Raw genomic sequence first — 23,981 nt, 5'->3', positions numbered from 1 at the left:
TCTGCTACTTCTCTGTTCACTCTCAACTAACATCATCTGCTTTTTGCTCCCAGCATGCTATCTTATGGTCTTTTCACCAAATGTAACACTGCTTATTGCTTTCTTCTTTTTTTTTTTTTCTTTAGTAAGATTTATTGCATATAATTTCTTTGCAGTTAAATTCACTCCCTTTAGCATTCATTTTTGTGAATTTTTTTTTAAAGATTTTACTTATTTGACATAGAGACAGCGAGAGAGAGAACACAAGCAGGGGTAGTGGGAAAGGGAGAAGCAGGCCTCCCGCTGAGCAGGGAGCCCGATGCAGGGCTCGATCCCAGGACCCTGAGATCATGACCTGAGCCAAAGGCAGTCACTTAACCAACTGAGCCACCAAGGCGCCCCTCATTTCTGTGAATTTTGACAGACACATAAAGTCATGTAATCACTACCAAAGTCAAAATATAGAACAGTTCCATCACCAAAGACAATTCCCTTGTATTTGGGTCATGTTCTAATTCTGTTATCATTCAACACATTCTTCATGGTTGATTTCATCTACCCTGCTGGTAGATGACTTCCAAATTTTTATCTCCATACTCACCTTCTCTTCTGAGTTTCTGTCTTCCATTTCCTGTTGTCTGTCAAATATCTCCATTTGGAAATCCCAGAGCCATCTCGGATTTAACATGTCCATTATAGCACTAATCACCTAGTTTCCTAAACCTGTTTTTTTTTTTTTTAATGTTATGTTAATCACCATACATTACATCATTAGTTTTTGATGTAGTGTTCCATGATTCATTGTTTGTGTATAACACCCAGTGCTCCATGCAGAATGTGCCCTCTTTAATACCCATCACCAGGCTAACCCATTCCCCCCAACGCCCTCTGCTCTAGAACCCTCAGTTTGTTTTTCAGAGTCCATTGTCTCTCATGGTTCATCTCCCCCTCCGATTCCCCCCCCTTCATTCTTCCCCTCCTGCTATCTTCTTCTTCTTCTTTTTTTTAAACATATAATGTATTATTTGTTTCAGAGGTACAGATCTGTGATTCAGCAGTCTTGCACAATTCACAGCGCTCACCATAGCACATCCCCAGTGTCTATCACGCAGTCACCCCATCCCTCCCACCCCCCACCACTCCAGCAACCCTCAGTTTGTTTCCTGAGATTAAGGATTCCTCATATCAGTGAGGTCATATGATACATGTCTTTCTCTGATTGACTTATTTCGTCAGCATAACACCCTCCAGTTCCATCCATGTCGTTGCAAATGGCAAGATTTCATTCCTTTTGATGGCTGCATAATATTCCATTGTGTGTATATACCACATCTTCTTTATCCATTCATCTGTCGATGGACATCTTGGCTCTTTCCATAGTTCGGCTATTGTGGACATTGCTGCTATAAACATCGGGGTGCACGTACCCCTTCAGAACCCTACATTTGTATCTTTGGGGTAAATACCCAGTAGTGCAATTGCTGGATCGTATGGTAGCTCTATTTTCAACTTTTTGAAGAACCTCCATACTGTTTTCCAGAGTGGCTGCACCAGCTTGCATTCCCACCAACAGTGTAGGAGGGTTCCCCTTTCTCCACATCCTTGCCAACATCTGTCATTTCCTGACTTGTTAATTTTAGCCATTCTGACTGGTGTGAGGTGATATCTCATTGACCTAAACCTGTTCTTTATCTCAGTTAATGGCACTGGCTTTACATAAGCTAAAATCCTGAAGCCACTGTTGATGGACTTATTCCTTGAATTACTCATCTTTTGTTTATAATCATTTAACAAGATTCTCTGATTTTTACCTGATGTGGTTGTTGAATTTGTCCCTTCCTCTCCTTTTCCTGCTCTCACTGCCTTAGGACCTCTCATGTCCCTGGCATGTCCAGTTTTGCCCCCCTTCATGTTCATTCTCCACCAGGCAGTATCTCTTTAAAATATAGATCTGACTTTACCACTCCTTTTTCATATCTCTGCTTAAACCCTTTAGGATGTTGAGTGGTATTCGGGGGCATTCACCTTCAAAACAAACTCTACCCTTCTACTTTTTACTACAAGATCTTGTTATATTTAGTTATAGTAACAATCTTCTGTATATATATGCGTAGGATCTGTATGTTACTTTTTGTGTATTTGGTTAATCTCAACACTGTTAGTAAAGTATTGTCAGTCAAGATCAAGACAATAGAGTCAGACACTCCTGCGCCTTAGCCTTTCCCCTGTCTGTCTCTGTGACCATGGGCGAGTTTCTTAACCTCTGAGTTTGTTTTCTCATCCAGAATTTGAAGATGATAATTGTATTTGCTTCATAAAATTCTAAGAAACATAAAATGTGATATATGTAAAGCACTTAACACAGTGTCTGACACATGATAAGCACTCTGTAAATGTTAAATGTTAATATTTCTATATTCAGCTAGTATTTGGGGACCAAATGTTCCCTTTGAACTATACTAATATTACACAGAATAAATGGGTGTCGTTATCACTGTCCTTAGGAATTTATGTTCCGAAGAAGAGAAGCTCAACAAGATGATACCATCTCAGAAGTTCTTAATTAAATCTTGAGCATGGAATGGTAGAAAGTCCTTCACCGTAGTCCCTATGTGTGCATAAATTTGATTAGAGGTTTTTGTGCCCATTATATCATATCATTTAACCTTCACAATGGCCAGTCACCTCTCATGGTAACCTCTGCTGTCATTTGGAAGGGAGGAGGTATGCTTAGAACAGTGAATTTTACCAGGATAATCTGTATTATTGAAAAGCTTTAGGCATGCATTTAGGGAGAGGATACTAATAACATTAACTTCCTATTTAGGACAGGAATAGAAAATTAGGAAGAAAAGCAGAGAGAGAAAAAGGAATGGGAAAAAAATGAATAGAATAGCCCCAAATTGGAAACAACCTAAAAGCCCATCAACTGATGAATATATAAACAAATTAGGATGTGTGTGCATATATAATATGGAATATTATTCTGCCATGAAAAGGCATGATGTACGGATACATGCTACAACATGGATAAACCTTGAAAACATCAAGCTAAGTGAAAAAAGTCACAAAAGACCACATATCGTATGATTCTGTTTATGTGAAATGTCCAGAATAGGCAAATTCTTTGAGACACAAAGTAGAATCATAGTTGTCAGAGGTGAGGAGATGGGGAGGGAGTACTAATGGGTATAGGCTTTCTTTTGGGGATGATGAAAATGTCTGAAGTTAGATAGTGGTGATGGTCACACAACTCTGAATATGCTGTTGTGAGATAATAGAAAATACATATATTTATTTTAAAGAGTTTATTTATTTGAGAGACAGAGTGAGCAAGAGAGAGAGCGCACGAGCAGGAACACAGAGAGAGGGAGAAGCAGACTCCTCTGCTGAGCAGGGAGCCTGACATGGAGCTCAATCCCAGGACCCTGGGATCGTGACCTGAGCTGAAGGCAGACGCTTAACTGACGGAGCCACCCAGGCACTCCAATAGAAAATATATATTGCTCTCTGTCACTCCTTACTGGCACAGAGCTCCTAAAACCCGTGTAATTTACTAAGTGATAAGAACACTAGGAGCATCTCTTGTTCGAATGTTGGTCTTTTACCTCCATCGATGACACAGGGCTCCTAAAAGCCTTGTAAATTTCTAAGTGATAGCACTAAGATTGTCTTGATCTACTGAGGTGACTCTAGGTAGGCTCTTAGATGGCTCCTGGATGGCTCCTGGATGGAGGCTGGTAACCAGAAAGACCAAATCATTGGAAGTTTGGAATTTTCAGCCCCATCCCCCATCCTAGAGAGAAGAAAGGGACTGCATACGGAATTAGCATTTGATCATACCTATGTGAGGGAGCCTCCATAGAGTCTCAGGGATAGGGGGTTCAGAAAGCTTCGAGTCCGGCAACCATGTCCACACCAGTAACGAGTAATGTACTCCAACTCCAGGGACGGAAGCTTCTGCACTTGAGACCCTCCCAGACCTTGCCCTGTTTATTTATATCTCTTCATCTGTCTGTTCATCTGTTCATTTATGTCTTTTAATAAACTGGTAAATGCAAGTACATGTTTCCCTGAGTTCTGTGCGCTGTTCTAGGAAATTCATCGAACCTGAGGAGAGGGTGGTCATTGGAGCTTCTGATCTATACTGGTCGGCCACCTGGGCTTTCGACTGGCATCTGAAGTAGGAGTGAGGAGAACAGTCTTGTGGAACTGAGCCCTAACCTGTGGGATCTGTCATCCTCAGGTTGATAGTGTTTGAATTGAGTTAATTTGTAGGACACCCAGTTGATGTCATGGAGAATTGCTTGTTATGGAGGGGAAAACCCCATATATTTGATGACAAGAAGTGTCAGAAGCGAAGTGTTCCAAGTGGTAAACGAAACACACAATAGGAAATAACTGAGTTTTTCCCTACAAAGGGAAGTGGAAAGACTGGAGTTTTTCCATTACAGCTATAAACAACTGAATTGTATATTTTAAAAAGGTGAACTTTGTAGTATGTTAACTATTTCTCAATAAAGCTATTATTTTTTAAAAAATGAATAGTAGGACTTTGAGTGGTTGTGTCACCAGCATATATAAGGATCTGTCAGAGGCATCAGCCTTAGAATTTAATGCTAAAAACCCTGAAGCTAGAAATGAATCCAGTTAGGGAAGTTATAGCTTAGAAATATAGGAAATAGATTTCAACAAAAACATCATAATCAACAGTACCAGACGTGGAGGAATGTTGGGGTACAACCAAAAACATTGTCTTTTGATGTATTTTATGTCTGAGCTATGAATTATTTTTACTCTATCTTATTGTTTTGCTAGTAGCTATGTCTTACCTGAGTGTTCTCAGCTAGGTAGCGAATGCACCACTGTAATAGCCATTCTAGGGGCATTGTTTGATGTCACAAATATGGAACACCTGACTGGGCTGTGAGAGCAATGTCAGTATTTATGGATGAAACACATAAGACATCTGTGTTTTAGAAGTAATGATTCTGCATTTCCTTAGTTCTTAGTTAGCTTAGTTCTTGTATATTTTTGCCTCAATTGAGCCACTCTGGGTAAATCCTCCCACAGCTTGACCTTTCTTGCCCTTCCAGCTGTCCATCCCATTCTTTATCCATCGACCTGTTCAATCCCCTTGCCTTTCTAGTCCGTTTCAGAGACTAGCAGATTATTACCCCAGCTATCACAGCTCTTTCTGCTTTGAGACCTTTGTTGGAAACTCTCTTTAAGTAAAGTCTTCTAGAGAAAATAGTTTCTGGATATATCTATCCAAGAGTTGTTTAGACAGTTGTTGTTTCAAAGGTCTAAGATCCAGACTCTCGGATTAGCCTTCAGCTAAGGCTCTGTGTTAATCCTCATTTCTCCCTAATTTTACTTTGTTTTGGCCAGTCCTTCACACCTGTTTGGTAGGTGCTAATTCCTACGTTGTTGCCTTGATGCTGTCTTCTCAGCCTACAACATGCTAAAGAACCTGTTGACAATTTTTTCAGTATGGCTGTCTTCACAAAATTTTCTATTCTGATAATTCCTCGACTCTTAACACCTAAATATAATTCTGTCAGTTCACAATATTTGGGAACTCCATGATCTTACAGAGACAGATGTGTAAATCTAGGATGGGTAAGGTGAGGAAATGAGGAAGTACATCTGTTAGGATGTGTTTTATTACTCATAGTGGCTCCCCCAGATTAAGGTTTCAGTAGTCTTGGGCACTTTGCAAAGCACTGGCAATGTGGTCTCACTGATGATCAAATGGGAAGGTGTTTTTTTAATCCATTTTCTTGCATATTCAGGGCAATGAGCCTTAGTGTTGTATTTAGAGGTGAAAAGCATTTAGTAAACAGAAAGATAGCTACTTGTGTTGAAGTCTATTGTCTAATTATCTATTTGTGGTGTAGTGATTGACATTTCTTCATCTGTGCTGTACTTACCTTCAATTGTAGTCTACTTTGATTATGGTAGCGATGATACAAAAGCATTTGTTAAAATGCAAAAATGCCTAGGTTAATGCAGAAAGAGCAGTAAAATACAATACAGACACTTAGAAAATATGCTGATGGTCTCATTGGCGTCATCTTTGCTCTTATTGCTGACAGAATTGCATATGCACTGTCCTCTGACTTTTGGGAACAGATCTTTTCCTTAAAGTCACTTTGCCATTTTATTTTCCTCATGACTTGACATACTATGCCATATTGGTGACAGACAAACTGTTCTTCACACTACCCTCCCTTGTTTAACTCTACATCCTCTCATGCTACAAAACAAAAGACTTATTAACCAAAATGTAAATGAAGTTGGAATTCAGAGGAGAAGGTGCAGGAACAAGCCAGAGTTAAGAGGCAGGGTGTTGTATTGGGAAGACAAGGGCTTTTCAGTTACATCTGTGTTTTAATTGTAGCTCCAGCCTTTACTGTTTCTGGGGTTGGGGCAATTGAGTTAACCTGTCTGTAATTCAGTTTTCTCATCTCCGAAATGGAAATAATATAATACTTCCTATCGCACAGAAGGAGACTGAACCAGTGTTTATTGTTGTAGACAGAGACATTAACTTTGGATTGAATTTTGCTTGCAGGGCATTTATTCATTAACAGATTTTCACTGAGCATCTACTGTGGTGGGTTAGGTGCTATATTAAATGGTGGATATACAAAGGAGACCAATAAGATGCAGTCTTTATCCTCCAAGGGTTCAAACTCTAATATTGGATTCTTAACTTGTGTCCATGCCTTTGATTGTGTAGAATAGCAAAGACACATTAAGTGTGTTGGTAAAAATTTTTAGTGCTGGTGGGGCAGGAAATGGTCCTGCAAGGTAGAAGGTAAATTTGTAGCTTGGATATGCTTCAGAAACTACAGAAACGTGTGGTCTTAAAGATTGTGAAGTAGATGATTGCTAGTAGTGGGTTTATTCTCATCCAAGTGAATCCATTTTATTTTTTTTAAGTTTTATTTATTTAAGTAATCTCTACACCTAGCATGGAGCTCAAACTCATGACCCCTCGATCAAGAGTTGCATACTCTATTGACCAAGCCAGCCAGGCTCCCCCAAGTGAATCCATTTAAGTATCTTTGGATCTTAAAGTTCCACATTCATAAGTTTTTGAGTCATTATCAAAAAAGAAGACTTTTCCTTGCCTTAATTTCAGAATAGTTAAATGCATGTTTTCTTTCATGGTTTTTGTGTTGATATTGTTTGTAAAAACAACACATATTCATTAGACAGTATTCATTATAAAATTTTGAATTGTGCCTTGGCAAAAAGAAACAGGACAGTGGGTATGTAAAAGGTTAACCTGTCTGCAGAGTACCTGTGAGTTAAAAAAAGGAAAAAAAGCAACAATCTAATAGAAGATTGAGTAAATAATAAAAATAAAAATTCATAGAAAAGAATAGCCCCCCATAAAAAAGAAAGAAAACAAAAGATGCCCATCCATTATTGAATGGGAAATACCATTTTTAGCTATAATATCAAGTACCTGTGAGAAGGGAGGAAATACAACACTCATGTATTTGTGCAAGAGTTACTTTTACCGTTCTGGAACTAAATCTGGCAAGAGAGTAGTAAAATCTCTTTCAAGAGGAATTGTACATACCTACTCTGGAATATTGTACAGCTAATACATGAATGAGATAGAACTGTGTGATAACCTGGAGAGATTTTCATATTAAATTAAGGAAAAATAAAGCATTTTGCAAAATAACTTTAGTATGACTCCATTTTTTTCTATCCAAAATAAACATGTATTTGATTATGATTATTTGTATGAGTCATTAAGGTGTAGCCAACTGTATACCAGAGAGTGTTAATGTTGTTTACCTCAGGCCACTAGAATTAGTTGGGGAAGGGTTTATTACCTTTATATTAGTTTCAGTTGATACTTTTGTCATTTAAAAAAAGAAAATAGATTAAAAAGCAACAAGAGGAAGAAAAAAAAGCCCTTGGAGTCTCATTACTTGGATGTACAGATACATATTTCTTTTCATAAATGGAAGAATACTATACAAGCTATTTCAAAGTCTTTAAAAAGCACTATCATTTTTTAGCAGGTTTATAATAGATATATGGGTATACTTACATTTTAATTTTTTTTAGAAACCCCCCAGGCCATTTTAACACCTTTAAAAGAGGTATAATTCACATAATGTTAACATGTATATATTTAAAGTCTTGTATTAATTTTGACGTCTGTATATATGCTTATGAAATTATTACTACCATCAAGGTAATAAACATAATTATCACCCCCAAAAGTTTCCTCCTGCCTCTTTATAAATCCCTCTGAGCTGCAGTACCCTCACTCCATTCCAAAGGCAAGCACTGATCTGCTTTCTGCCACTATAGATTTATTAGAATGTCATATAAATGAAATCAGAAAGCATAAACTGATCTGGCTTTTTTACTCAAGAGATCTGTCCATATTGTTGCATATGTTAGTAGCTCATAAAAATTACTGATACACTATGGATGTACCACAATTTGTTCACCTATTGGTGGATATTAGAGTTGTTTGCAATTTGGAGCTATTAGAGCAAAGTTATGTGAACATCTGTGTACAAGTCTTTTTATGGATATATTTTGTCATTTCTCTTGAGTAAATACATAAGAGTGATATGGCTTGGTTCCATGTAAATGTATGTTTTAAGCTTTGAAGAAACTGCAAACCATTTTCCAGATATTTGTGCCATTTTACATCCCCACCAGCATTGTGTGAGAATTTCAGGCTCTCCTTTCGCTGTTGAATTTTCTTAATACCTTTTCCCAAAATATGTTATATATATTATATGTGGGTCTATTTCTGGATTCTCTATTTTTCTATTGATCTAGTTGTCTTTCTTGATGCCAGTACCACACTGTCATGATTTCTGAGGCTTGTAATAATTCTTGTAATGAGATAGGATTAAGTCCTCCAACTTTATTCTTCTTTTTCAAAATTGTTTTGGCCATTCTAGGTCTTTTGCTTTTTTATGGCAATTTAATTTAATTTTTTGCATTTTTTATTAAGTTTTTTATCTTAATTCCAGTACAATTAACTATGTTAGTTTTAGAATCCATTTTCTCTACAAATATTTTCTACAAAAAAGCCTGTTGGTTGGGGCGCCTGGCTAGCTCAGTTGGTAGAGCATGTACTCTTGATGTCGTTTAAGTCCCATGTTGGGCATAGAGCATACGTTAAAGAAAAAAAAAAAAGCCTATGGGAATTTGATTGGGTTTGTGTTGAATACTATAGATAGAATTGACATCTTACAATATTGAATCTTCTGACCCATGAACACGGCATATTTTCACAATTTGTCTTCTTTAATTCCCTCAGCAATGTTTTGAAGGTTTTAATGTACAAGTCTTGTAATTTTGTCAAATTTATATCTTTAGATGCTGTTATAGATGGTATATCTTTCCTTTCAATTTTTAAATTTTCATTACTAGTATATGGAAATACAATAGAGTTTTTTTTTTAGTCTCTTATATTGCAATCCTGCTAAAATTCATTTACTAGTTTTATTAGCATTTTTTTGTAGAGATTTCTTTGGATTTTCTATGTAAGTACTTTTGTCATTCCTGAACAAAGACAAATGAAGTAGAATTTTATTTCTTGACTTACTGCCCTAGCTTAGACTGGAAATGGTGAAAGTAAACATTCTTGGTTCCAGTCTCAGAAAGAAAGCATTCAGTCTTTTACCATTAAGTACGATGTTAGCTGTAGGTTTTTGAATTGTCTGGTCAAGGAAATTCTTTTTTATTCCTAATTTTCTGAGAGATTCATTATTTCAGTCAGGGATAGAAATTGGATTTTATTGAATGTTTTTCTTATACATCTTGAGACGGTCATGGTTTCTTTTGTTAACTACTTGCTTTATGTTACTTGATGTTTAAATAATAGACCAACTTTGCTTTCCTGAAATAAAATTTGTCTCTGAGGTAGGTTTTGTTTGTTTGTTTTTACATTATTGAATTTGGTTTGCTACAATTTTATTTAGGTTTTTTTTTGCATCTTAAGTTCATGAGGGATATTGGCTTGTGGTTTTCTGATAATTTTCATATTTGGGCATCTGGGTAATGTTGACCTCATAGAATGAGTTGGTAAGTAGTCCCTCCTCTTCAGTACTCTAGAAAAGTTTGTATAGAATTGATAGTATTTCTTCCTCAAATGATTAGTAGAATTGACTGATGAAGCCATGGGGAAAATAGGTCCCATAATGAGGAGAAAATGAGTCAATCAAAACTGATTTGTAACTGACATAGCTGTTAGAATTAGCAGACAAAATAGTTATTAAGTACAGTTATTTTTTTATTGTTATGTTAATACCCATACATTACATCATTCGTTTTAGATGTAGTGTTCCATGATTCATTGTTTGTGCATAACACCCAGTGCTCCATGCAGAACGTGCCCTCCTCAATACCCATCACCAGGCTAACCCAACCTCCCACCCCCCTCCCCTCTAGAACCCTCAGTTTGTTTTTCAGAGTCCATCATCTCTCATGGTTCGTCTACCCCTCCGATTTCCCCCCCTTCATTCTTCCCCTCCTGCTACCTTCTTCTTTTTTTTTTCTCTTAACATATATTGCATTATTTGTTTCAGAGGTACAGATCTGAGATTCAACAGTCTTGCACAATTCACAGCGCTTACCAGAGCACATACCCTCCCCAGTGTCTATCACCCAGTCACCCCATCCCTCCCACCCCACCCCCCACTCCAGCAACCCTCAGTTTGTTTCCTGAGATTAAGAATTCCTCATATCATTAAGTACAGTTATTATAACTGCATTTCACGTGTTCAAAAAGTAGTGACGTCCATGACATAATTAGAGAAACATAATTGATAGAAATAGTAGATAGAAATTAGTAAGGCTATAGAAGACTTCGGTAGCACAGTCAACCAACTTGACCTAATTGACACAAAACACTCAAACAACAGATACATGAGTGCGATTGTCAGATTTACCAAGATTGACCATATTGTGACTTACAGACAAGTTTTAATTTCAGAGGATTCAAATCAAAGCAGGTATGTCCTCTGACCACAATGCAGTTAAATTGGAAATGAGTAAGATAAACATCTCTGGAAAATCCCCCAAATATTCACAACGCAGAGTACTAACCACTATACGATCACGGCCTCCCCCAAATATTCAGAAACTAAATTACACACTTCTGTATAACCCAAGGGTAAAAGGAAATCAAAGGGAAATTATAAAGTGTTTTCAATTGCATGGAAATAAAACCCAAATAAAAATTTGTGCTTGTATTCATTTCCTGTTGCTGCTGTAACAAATCACCACAAACCTGGTGACTGAAAACAACACAAATTTATTATGTCACAGTTTGTGAGGTCAGAAGTCCAAAATCAGTTTCATTGGACTAAACTTGAGGTAGCAACAAAAATGTATTTTTGGGGAGAGAATCTGTTCCCTTGCTTTTTCCATCTTTCAGAGGCTACCTACATTCCCCTTGGCTCTGGTCTTTTCTTCCTGTTCAAAGCCAGCACCGTAACATCTTCAGATGTCTCTGATTCTCTTGCTTCCCTCCCAATTGTACAGACCCTTTTGATCACATTGGGCCCACTAGGTTAATTCAGGTTAAGAGTCTTCCTCCCATGAGATCCCTTAAGTTAATCACATCTGCAAGGTCACTTTTGTTGTGTAAGGTAACCTGTTACATAGGGTGCAGGGATTGGGACATGGACATCTTTGGCAGTACATTGTTCTGCGTACCACTCTGCTAATGTAGTATTTAGGTGGCAGTTTACACCTCTAAATGCACATATTTAGATATATGTGGTGGCTCAATCATTAAGCATCTGCCTTCGGCTCAGGTCATGATCTCAGGGTCCTGGGATCGAGCCCCGCATCAGGCTCCCTGCTAGGCGGGAAGTCTGCTTCTCCCTCTCCTACTCCCCCTGCTTGTGCTCTCTCTTTCACTGTGTCTCTCTCTCTCTGTCAAATAAATACAATCTTTAAAAAAAAAAGAGAGAAAAATGGTCTCAAATTAATGACCTCAGCCTCCATGTGAAGAAACTGTTAAAATAACAAATTATGTAAGATGAATAAAATCTGAGATCCGTAAAACATGGTGACTATAGTTGATAGCACTGTTTTGTGTAATGGAAATTTGCAAAGAGAAAAGAACTTAAATGTTCTTACCAGCCCCCCAAATATATATGTGAGATGATAGATGTGTTAATGAACTAGATGGAGGAAGTCTTTGCACAATGTGTGCATATATCAGATCACCACAATGTATACTCTAAATGTCTTATTATTTTATGTGTCACTTATACCTCAACAAAGCTGAGATTTTTTAAGAAAAGAACAAACCCAACGGAAATAATAAAGATGATAGGGGAAATTTAAAAAATAGAAAACAAAACAATTAGGAAAAAAGACGAATACAATGAAAAATGTAATTATTTGAGAATATTAAAAGTATTAACAAACCAAAATAAAAAAATGAACAAACCAACAGTTTGACTCTTACCCTCACGATGTGTAGTGTTAAAGCTGGAAGTAAAAAAATTTTTCAACTTTCTATTTTTATTTTAATTCCAGTTAACATACAGTGTTATATTAGTTTCAGATGTACAACGTAGTGATTCAACATGGAAGTAAAAATTTTTTTGTTAGAGATGTATGTTTTTGGTGGAATTCTGTCTAGAATCCTCATTTTGTTTTCTTTTTTGGTTCCAGCGCTAGACCCCGAGCAGACTAGTTTATACTACTTACCCTTATGTGAAGAAGTCATAGAGCCTTTTAACATATGATGAGAAGCATAATCACCAAGCCATCCATACATTTCAAATAGTAACCCCTGAAAAGATGCTGGAAAACAATGGCAGACTTACTCCTTAGTGTTGCTTTAGGTTGACATCTCTCAGTGACCCATCAGTTTTACTTATTTTATCACCATTAATAGTTTTTCTAGTTCATGTACATGTCCATTGTAAAAACTTACCTTCTCTCAACTGGGTTTTTTCTTTGCTGTGCCCCAGTTTCTTAGAAAAATCATCAAATTTCCTAGGTTCTCATAAGGATCTATGGAAGAACAAAAAGATTAGGATCCGCAGCCTCAAGAAACTTTAGATAAAATTCTTGAATATATTGTAATTGGTATCATATAATGCCAACTTCTAGGAATTAAAAACCAGGATCTAAAAAAGGGAAATAACATGTGAAAAAATGATAGGAAAAAGATGAGATTAGAACTGGGTGTTAAGTGTGGGAACTCTGATTGGAAGTTCCATTATTAGAACATTCTACTCTTTATATACAACTCTGTGACAATGTAAGGAGGCCCTTCCCTTACCAGTAGTGACGTATCTATTCTTCGTAAGTCTTCATAGTGTTGTGTCTCTTCAGTCCAGAGACTCAGACTCTGGACACACTCATCTTAAATCTTAGAGCTAAAGAGTTCATGTTATATTTCAAAAGAACAGAGAACTGGAAGGGAGACGTTTTATAATTCAGGGTCTCTTATCTGGGTATTATGTGGCCACAAGGTCTTCAGCTGATTCGTGCCTTTTAGGCACTCCTAGACCATCTCATTCTTGTTACTGGATCGTGGGGGGAAAATTAAAACCTCCTGACAAACCAGAAAATGCTCTTCACAAATACAGGAAAGAAAGAAAATAGTTTTATTATTGAATAAGCACTAAGTGAGCATTACATGCAACCCACTAATGAGATTACAGACAGAAGGAAATCTCACCCTTTCCTAAAGCCAGGCAAATATAATTCATTACATACATGCTCATACATGTACATTCATTACATGCATGTACACACATGTTCTCAAGATAATTTGTCCTCATGTAGCAAGACTATACCGGCACCATTGCTGCTGTATCTAGTTCACTGGAAATTCTCTTTGTAGTTGGGGTGTCCATCTGTGTTAGTCATTTGCCTTTATCCAGAGGAGAAATTAAACTTCGCATATGTTTATGATAAGCAGGTAGTTGCCTAGAGGAAACTCCCATGATTACAAGAAGAGATGGCTCCCAGAGTCTTTTTTTTTTTTTTTTTAAAGATTTATTTATTTGACAGAGAGAGACACAGCGAGAGAGGGAACACAAGCAGGGGGAGTGGGAGAGTGAGAAGCAGGCCTCCCGCCGAGCAGGGAGCCCGATGTGGGGCTTGATCCCAGGACCCTGGGATCATGACCTGAGCCGAAGACAGACGCTTAACGACTGAGCCACCCAGGCGCCCCTGGCTCCCAGACTCTTAAGAAAGTCATTCCTGAGTTATAAAGCTGCCAAGAGTCTTATTTAGCATTTAAAAAGATTTACACATATATCAGAAGGATAGAGGAAGGATTTACAATTACAAGCTTTCTCTAAGCAAAGATCTAAGAAAAGGGAAAGTAGAAGAGGTCTTTTCCCTTTTTGGCACCAGAAAAAAAATGAAATTTTATTAACCCTTAACAGTTTACTGGGCACTTACTTGACTACTGAGGAAATAAGTAATAAAGAAGAAGTGATCTAGTACAGAGAAGCAAGTTTACCAACATGGTATCTTCAGTAAAAGTTGTTTTCGGATTTATATTGCATAGCTAGTGGAATATGTTAGGACTAAAAGTTTACCTCTCCTATGTAATCACCTCTTTCACATTCTTTTAATCTCTGTGGAATGATGATGCTTCCACTTTCTGGTGTAAAACAAATGCTGTCGAAGAGTTCCATGAGTTCTCCCAAGTCCACTGTAGATCAAAAAACATGTAAAATCTAACATCTTTGGTAAGATTAACTTTGTTTTTTTTTTTTTTTAAGATTTGATTTATTTGTCAGAGAGAGCGCGTACAAGCAGGGGGAGTGGCAAGCAGAGGGACAAGCAGACTCCCCGCTGTGCAACGAGCCTAATGCAGGGCTGATTCCCAGCAACCTGGGATCATGACCTGAGCCCAAGGCAGACACTTAGCTGACTGAGCAACCCAGGCGTCCTGGAAAGAGAAGATTAACAGTTCTTAAAATTTATTTCAGTAGTATTTTTATAAAGAGCGGTCCTAAAATCTAGAACAAAATACCTCCACTTCAGTCATATAAGATAAAACAAGATTGAAACAATTAGTAAAAATCAGTTTTAAAAGCTTCACTCTTTTATTTCTTCAAATTTTAAATTGTTACAAATATTGAAGAACAGAGGAAAGCCCCCCCATTGTTCAAATATCGTAGTCTGAGTCTTAACATTAAACTTTTCCTCATTTCCTTCCAGACTTTACATAAGTATTTTACACGGTTATAAATGTAATACAGGTATAATTTTTTATTTTGCCTTTTGTCTTTTTTAACCTAATCTATTTTTAAGCCCTTAGCCTACTCTAACTAGCCCAAAGCCAAATCTTTGCTACTAGAAGCAGCTCATAAAAATCTTTGCTGCGACTTGGTCCTGGTCAGTTGATTGGACACTTCAGCCGTGTAATTCCATCTTACGGTGGACTTCCTACAGACCAGTCAGGAAGTTTTTCTTTCTTCCTACTTACTCTTGACTAAAGTGACTTAATAAAAGTCATGTACGGGCGCCCGGGTGGCTCAGTTGGTTAAGCAACTGCCTTCGGCTCAGGTCATGATCCTGGAGTCCCGGGATCGAGTCCCGCATCGGGCTCCCTGCTCAGCGAGGAGTCTCCTTCTCCCTCTGACCCTCCCCCCTCTCATGTACTCTCTCTCATTCTCGCTCTCTCAAATAAATAAATAAAATCTTTAAAAAAAAAAAAAGTCATGTACATCTAACCCTTTTATAGTTCTTTACTGCCTATTATTTTATCTTTCATGATTTACTTGCTTTCAAATACCAACCTGTGAACTTTTCTTCCCTTAACAAAAATGTAGTAGATTGAACATACAGGGATTTTGACTAAGTTGATTTGTTACGGCAGTTCCTACTGAAAGATCAAAACTATAAAGGTTTACATTCTTGTTTGCAGTTCAGTTTTAAAAAAAACAAAGATTAGGGGAGTCTGGGTGGCTCAGTGGTTAAGCGTCTGCCTTCGGCTCAGGTCGTGATCCCAGGGTCCTGGGATCAGGCCCCGTGTCGGGCTCCCTGCTCATTGGGAAGCCTGCTTCTCCTCTCCCACTCTCCATGCTTGTGTTCCCTCTCTCTCGTTGTGTCTCTCTCTGTCAAATAAATAAATAAATAATCTTTAAAAAATAAAAAAATAAAAAAGATTGTAAAAATATATAATGTACATATACTTGTGTCTTTTAAATGCTGGCAAGAAATTCAGCCAAAATACTCACAACATCTCAGAGATAAGATATTTTTTCCAACTTTATATCTGTCTAAATTTTTTTTTTTTAAAGATTTTATTTATTTATTTGACAGAGAGAGACACAGCGAGAGAGGGAACACAAGCAGGGGGAGTGGGAGAGGGAGAAGCAAGCTCCCCGCAGAGCAGGGAGCCCGATGCGGGACTCGATCCCAGGACCCTGGGATCATGACCTGAGCTGAAGGCAGTCGCCTAACCAACTGAGCCACCCAGGCGCCCTATATCTGTCTAAATTTTATAAGTGTTCCTCAATGGGCATATATCTTACTTTTATGATTAGAAAAAAATACATGTGTGGCACCTGGCTGGCTCCGTTGGTAGAATGTGCGACTCTTGATCTCTGGGTCATGAGTTCAAGCCCAACATTGGGTGTGAAGCCTACTTTAAAAATTAAGAAAGAGAGAAAGGTTATAAATATTTTTCTTATAAAACCCTGCATTTTGGAAAATATTTAAGGAAGCTAACCATTGCCATCCTTTTATACTAAATTTCTACCATAGCTCCAAGCTCCCCCTCCCCATTTTGGGGAATTTTTCTAAGTCTTAGGGTGAATGATAGTCTGTGTATATGTAGGAATTGTGACTGGCAGGACTAGGAGAAGAAAGAATAATCTAGATACAGAAATAGCATTGTGGGGGCACCTGGGTGGCTTAGTCGTTAAGCATCTGCCTTCGGCTCAGGTCATGGTCCCAGGATCCTGGGATCGAGCCTCACATCGGGCTCCCTGCTCAGCGGGGAGCCTGCTTCTCCGTCTCCCACTCCCCCCTGCTGTGTTTCCTCTTTCACTGTGTCTGTCTCTGTCAGATAAATAAATAAAATTTTTTTAAATAAATCTTAAAAATAAAAAAGAAATAGCATTATGCTAGTGATAAGAGGCATGTGTGTCATTCTTGCACTTACTATACAGTATTTCTGACATCTCTTAGGAGTTCAGATTAGTGACCAGGGCTTAACTACTTGGACTTTCTTTAGAACTCATACTCCTGCAAAGGAGAGGCAATGTACGTTCTAGATCATGTTTTACACACCATAGTTCTTCAGGATGCATTCTGTCTCTGTCTCTTAGCTGCTATTGATTCTTCTTATGTGATCTACCATTTTACATAATAGTTTTTCTCAGTGTTCTAATTACGTCAGGCTTCAGGGAAGACTGTGCAAAATTACATGGATTTAGTAAAATTCAGTCAACTTATGAATCTTCTCTATTAGCCCCCTTTCTCCAAGCCCAGCACTTACCTCCTGAATTGCACAGGGATAGTTGTTAGCTTTTAATTTGCAAGATTAAAAGCTTGACTCCAATAGAGGCCATATAAAAAGTAAATGAAAAACAAGGGACTCTTCTACTTACAGGAATGACTTGTCAGGCCTTTACCAGATGTCATTAAAATGTATTGCATTGTGCTTTCTTTTTTATAATAGAGTCGCTACCAGTTACAATAGTTTTGATAGGGCACAATTTTCTGGAGTCTGTATTCCATTCCAGGGGGGAGAGTTGAAAATGGGAACATTTCTAACTTCATACAGTCTTGGCATGAGTCTCTGTCCGAGAAAAGACAAAGAATCTTCTAAAACCCAATCATTAAACTTGTCTGTGTCCCTAGTATTTTTCTGAATTTATATATTAGTCATTTCCTAACAAGAGCACTCAAGGAAAACATCATTTTTCTGCCAATAATGTAAAAATTTGCAGAAGTCTTGAAATCATAGTATTGCTTTTTTGTTTACGTTTCCTTATTTTGTATTTTAAAGTAGTAGAAATTAAATGTGCCTGTAAGAGTTGAGTTCTTATGAGGGGTAGGGGAAGCTGCTTTAGGTATCTCTAAATTCAGATAATTTTGAATCTCATACAGAGATTGTCCCTTGTCCTGTGGTGCTTTCATTCAGGACAAGGGGGAAAGAATCTGTGTCTTTGTCTTGGGGTGTCCGTATTACATCTTTCACATAGAGCGGCTATTATTTCTTTAGTCAGCAAATTTAAGTGCCCACTTTGTGTAAGGAACTCTGCTTGGCATGATGTATGATGCCTTAAAGAATATTTTCAATAAAAGAATAACCCAGTCAGATTAGTTATTTATAAAGGCCATCTGTCAGTATTGTATATGATGTCTTAAAGTAAGAATCAGAGACAGTTAAGAGACCATCTTATAGTAACATCAGTGCAATAATATGGGCTTAATCTAAGGTATAGGCATTGGGAATGGACTAGAAAGGAAAGAACCAATCTGAGACAGTGTCTTAAATGTAATTCTCTTATTCTAGCTAATTCAGGATTAATTGTCCGGTAAATCAGAGTTGATGTCTCTGTCTTCCTCCCCACTCTTCCCTCCTCCCCACTATAGCACACCCAAAGTTTAGTGCACCTCTCCTTCAGTAATGGTAGGAGAGGGGATGTAGATCAGAATCTCTTCAGACACTAGGTATGTATGTATCTGTGTTCAGGTTTTCAAAAGACTGTATATCTCCTAAAGAAGTGTGTATTTTCTCTTACTTCATTTTGTGAATTACTACTTTAAATCAGAACTTTAAATAGCCACTTAAACAGAGTAACAATTTCTGCTGCAAAAGGAGCTCTTTTTTAAAAAGCATGTTATGTTGTCCATGGAAGAAATGTTTTTTTGTTTTTGTTTTTATGGTTTTCGGTTGTGGGTATGGTTGATATATTCCTGAAAAATAAAGTTTATCCACATCTTGGGTTTTTGTTGTTTAGAGGAAACCACTCCTGAGTGTATATTTGATACCAAAGAATCCTCCAGAAAGTGGTCTTCCCCTTTTCTCTGAATGGAATTTAGAGCTAAATTTATGCATATATGAAATAAAATTTAAAATAAAATGTACGTGTTTCCTAAGCTCTAACTCTTAAAAAGAGTTCTGCTATGGAATCAGAATTAATCACATTTTGGAGAGATGCACATAAAACAGACTGGTTATATAAAATCAGAAGATCCATAAAAAATGAAAAGAGACCACTACATACATACATACATACACACATGAATATACATATTCAATAGAAGACTGTGAAGCAGTAGAAAATTTAAACCCATGCATGGTTACCACAATTTTAATTCCATACTTTGGGAAAATAGTTTACTTTGAGTAGGTCACCAAAGAAGAATAACAGTGGTCTAATGTTTTCTTGTTCATTAGGGTCCGTGAGGGGAAGGATTAAAAAAAAAAAAAAATTGAGGTGTGTGTAACAAAGGAAATTTACAAGAGTATTTTTTATGATGTTACAATAATTTTGAGAAGAATGTTAAATGTTTCCTTTTCCTTGTTCCCCAGAACAGTGTAAGTGTTCATATTCTGCTGTTCTTCTGAAAAAGAGTAGGTTGTCCAGAGAGATTGGTTGGTTTTGCTTAATGAGTGATCTTTTATTTCTGTAGGGAAATAGGACAGGGTACCTTCAGCTTTGTGTTTATTCACTTTTGATAATGTCTCTATTTGTTAAGTGGCCTTTCTTTGACTCTTCTCCCTACCCATCTGCCTGTCATACCTTACTTCTGTTGACTCATGCGTTAACTTCTGTAGGTTCCTTTTAAAATGGTTCCTTTTAAAATATTCTATTTGCTATCTGATGTTTAGTCTTTAAATTGTACATTCAAATGTTGAATGATTTTGTGGAATTTGCAAGCCAAATGAATATTTAAAAATCCTTTGTAGGCTTAATTTTCCATCTAGAACTTCTGATAAAATATAATCAGTAAAAATTAGGTTATCTTTCTTGATTTTCTCCCCAGCAGTATGAACGACTAGACTGATAGTATTGATCTGAAATGAGAACTGAATGTTGTAGAAGTGCTGCCTAATGAAATCTTAATCAGAATGTTCTTTTAGTGTCTAGAAAGCTTTAAAAAACAGAAGCTGGAATTTGATATTTTTTGTAGCTTAAAGGAACCTTAGATATCACCTAATCTCACTCCCCTCTTTATAGTTAAATATGCAGGTGCCAGAGAAGTGTGACTTGCTTTAGATCACATAATTAATTAATCATAGAAGCAGACCCACATCTAGAATTGGCTGGCGGGCCAATTTCTTCTATAGATACCACATACTGAATTATGTTTCCTAACCATGAAATAGGAGGAACCTAGGACACTGGTTGGAAGGCTGTATGTGCTGATGTGAACAGTCTGTGCCTAAGACATGTGCCAGTGCAATGTCTGGGCCACAACCACACAGTTGTTCACTTGATCATTCAGCTGTTTCTTCCGTATGGGTGAAGCCCTCTTGTGTTCTGCTAAATTTGAATACAGGTATCATTTTAGACTCGGTATTTCCAAACATGACTTTGCAGTGGGAAGTAATGGCGCTGATCTTGTATTTCAGCTCAGACAGCTGTAACTGCACCAAAGATCTGGAAGAAACCAAAAGATCGGACCCGAACCACTGAAGAGGTGTTAGAGGCAGAAGTGGAGGTAAGGGGCAAAGTAAATCTCTTTAACTTATCTTCAGAGTAGTGGTGCCATTTCCTAAGACAAGTGTGGGTTTATATCTCTTTTTTGAGATACTGTTTTTCAAACAAAACGTGATATATCAAGCTCAGTCTGATTGTTTTGGTCCACCTACAGAATTTTAAAAAGATTTTTGATACCATATTCAGTTTCACCAGATTCTTGTCTCTCTTTCAAAATTCCTCTTCTAAAATGGCAAAACTAATTTACTGCTTAATTTTTGGTTAATCCCCTAACCCCCTCAATTGAATTTTTCCTTCTGTTAACTAGATGGAAAGACTACTCTGGTAAAGAAAAATGGAAACAGTTTTTTCAAATACTCAGTAGCAGTGGTGGTTGGTAGAAATCATCAAGTACATTTTAGGGAAATTCATCTTTTAACTGCATTTCAGTAACATAACTTTTCACATATGATTTGTCTGTTTGAAAACTAAACCATGCCAGATTTTGCTGTAGGTAACAGCACGACAGGAGACTATGTAAAGAAGAAACAAGGGTAAAGTTACTCCTAAGGAGTGTCCTATCACTTTCATAGTCTATAATCTCAGTATCCTTAGTGCTGTGTTCTGAAGTTTATAAATGAAGAGTAATCTAAAAAATATGTATGTTGCTTTTTTCTTTTTGAACTCTTAACATTTACTTTATTAAAATAATTTTTATTAAATGTGTAGGTGATAACTTTAGAATATACATAATATTTTAAAGTGACTTTCAATGCATTTATTTCAAAAGGCTTTTCTCTCTAGTTTTAATTCTTACCCTTTCCAAGCAGTTCACAATACCCCTTTGTTACTTCCCCGTCCTGTCACTGCTCTTACATGATGCTCTACTGATGTCACAGTTAGTCCCATAGCAACCACTAAAATGTTTCATGGAAGTGATTTCAGTGTGGTTATCAGGGGGTAAGAATTGGCAGGAAGTTATAGAGGTGCAAATAGTTGCTGCAGTTGCCTTGCAACTGAACAAGAAAATGTTGCTCCTACAGAGAATAAAATACCTTCCAGAGGCAGGGGAATCTCATACATTCCTGGTATGGCTGTAAGAGCTTCATAAACTGGTTTCTCTTTGATTCCACTATTTTTTATTCATTTTCTTCTGTTATACTTCTTATTCCTTTGCTAGATTTCTAAGCATTATTGAATATTAAATGGGTAGGCCATCACTGCCACAAATACTCATCCTCTTCTTTAGGTCAGGGGTTGGCCAACATTTCCTGTAACAATTTCTCAGCTCTGTTGCTATAGCCCAAACACTGCCATAGACAATGTGTAAATGGATGATTGTGACTATATTCCAGTAAAACTTCATTGACGGACATTGAAATTTGAATTTCATATAATATTCATGTGTCATAAAATATTCTTCTTTGGAATTTTTTCAGTGACTACAAATGCAGAAACCATGCTTACCTTGCACACTGTACAGAAATGGGATGAGCCAGATTTGGCCCATGAACCATAGTTGGCTAAAACCTGCTTCAGATTGTTATTCTTCATACATGAGAACTATTTTGACTTATTCTGAATCAATCACTTTTTTCTTAACCTTATAGTTTAAAAGTATAATAAAAAAGAATTTGTTTGCGCACACACCTTTTTTTCCCCCCAGAAATCCAATTCCTTGTCTTTCCTATAGTTGAACATTTATTAGAGTAGTTTAGTGCATACTGGGTGTCATTATCTTTTTTTTTTCACTGATCCTCAAGCTCTCCTTACCAGAATTTTAACAGCCTTTAAAACAATGGGTTTCAGATATTAGCATATTTTAGGTTATATATTAGGTTATTATATCATTGCAAATATTTTATCAAATTCTATAAATTATAGCCTAGAAGGGTAACGTGCAGGGTGATTCATCTTAAAATTGCTGGTCAAGGCATCTTTTTTTTTTTTTTTTTTAAGATTTATTTATTTGAGAGAGTGAGAATGAGAGAGAGAGAGAGTACATGAGAGGGGGGAGGGTTAGAGGGAGAAGCAGGCTCCTCGCCGAGCAGGGAGCCTGATGCGGGACTCGATCCCAGGACTCCAGGATCATGACCTGAGCCGAAGGCAGTCGCTCAACCAACTGAGCCACCCAGGCGCCCTGGTCAAGGCATCTTAAAATTTGTTTTAAAATTTTAGGATATTTCATCAGTTATTACACACATAGTTGTCTGGTCTGACTATCTGGCACTTTAAAAACTCATGAGTTGAATAGGCAGTTTTATCAACTAAATTCTTCTTTTAACAGCTTCCTATAAAAGTTTAACCTTTGACAGTCAAGCCAATAAGGTATTTTCTTTCTTTAATCTGGTTTTCTTAGTAAACAGTTTAGGAACTGTTAGACAGTTACAAACTATTTAATATGAGTGTCATCCAGCTAAAAGAAAAATAATCATCATAAATACTTACTGCAGCTAATTTTGTGATTCCCTTGAAAAATATCCTTCTAACAGTGTTCTTCAGACACCTCAATGATTTTGTGTTCTCTAAATTATGGTTTGTTGCTTATGGAACCAAGTTTCTTTATACTTCTTTTTCCAGTTAGAAATTAACTTTCCAGGTAATACATTCTCTAGTTATATCCAGTAGATTTTCTTTTGCTGATTTTTAGGTACAGAGAAGAGGGCCTGATACATTTTTTCTCTAAAATAACACTTTATTTTATAAGCTCTGAAAAAAGAACTCCCTATAATTGTATAATGTAGTTATACTGCTCTTTAATAAGTTTAAGTACCATCGACAGACTGTCATGCCAAATTATTTTTTTTTAAAGGTTTTATTTTTTGACAGAGAGACAGCAAGAGAGGGAACACAAGCAGGGGGAGTGGGAGAGGGAGAAGCAGACTCCCCGCCAAGCAGGGAGCCCAATCCAGGGCTTGATCCTAGGACCCTGGGATCATGACCCGAGCTGAAGGCAGACGCTTAACAACGGAGCCACCCAGGCGCCCCTCTCATGCCAAGTTATTAAAGATCTTGATGATCTATACTTAATTAGAAGGTGTCATTGCAAGGTCATTATAAGTTAGACTACAATAGAATGTAGAAAAAGAAAAAGTAAGGTTGTTGATTCGTAATTCAAACTTGGGGGATCTGTTTTTTCTCAGAGAAAACTTTAAAAGATGCTCACTCTGCGCCATGTTTTAAAAAGAAATTATTTCAGCCTTTATTTTCTTGAAATTTTTATGTCTGTCTTTCTTTTGATGGTTTCCATACTGTGTTTTCCTGTTGGGCGAGTAGAGAAAGCACATGTGCACACAGAGGGTGTGTGTGTGTGTGTGTGTGTGTGTGTGTGTTTTCAAGTTTGTGTTTGCA

General features: G+C 37.1%; 1 protein-coding gene across 6 annotated transcripts in view; it reads left to right on the top strand.

Annotated features, from left to right (window-relative positions):
* EIF4G3 (eukaryotic translation initiation factor 4 gamma 3) overlaps positions 1 to 23,981 on the top strand; it is a 339,888-nt gene that overhangs the window by 234,341 nt on the left and 81,566 nt on the right. For all 6 annotated transcript variants that reach the window (XM_044914402.1, XM_021684099.2, XM_044914405.1 and 3 more), the window contains one exon: positions 20,564 to 20,652. In XM_044914402.1, the coding sequence (XP_044770337.1) occupies positions 20,564 to 20,652 (89 nt within the window). The remainder of the gene's footprint in view (positions 1 to 20,563; positions 20,653 to 23,981) is intronic.

This window comes from Neomonachus schauinslandi, chromosome 4 (assembly GCF_002201575.2).
Source record: "Neomonachus schauinslandi chromosome 4, ASM220157v2, whole genome shotgun sequence".
Classification (NCBI taxonomy): Eukaryota; Metazoa; Chordata; class Mammalia; order Carnivora; family Phocidae; genus Neomonachus; species Neomonachus schauinslandi.
The sequence above is the reverse complement of the archived record's forward strand: the minus strand, read 5'-3'. Positions and strand labels throughout refer to the sequence as shown.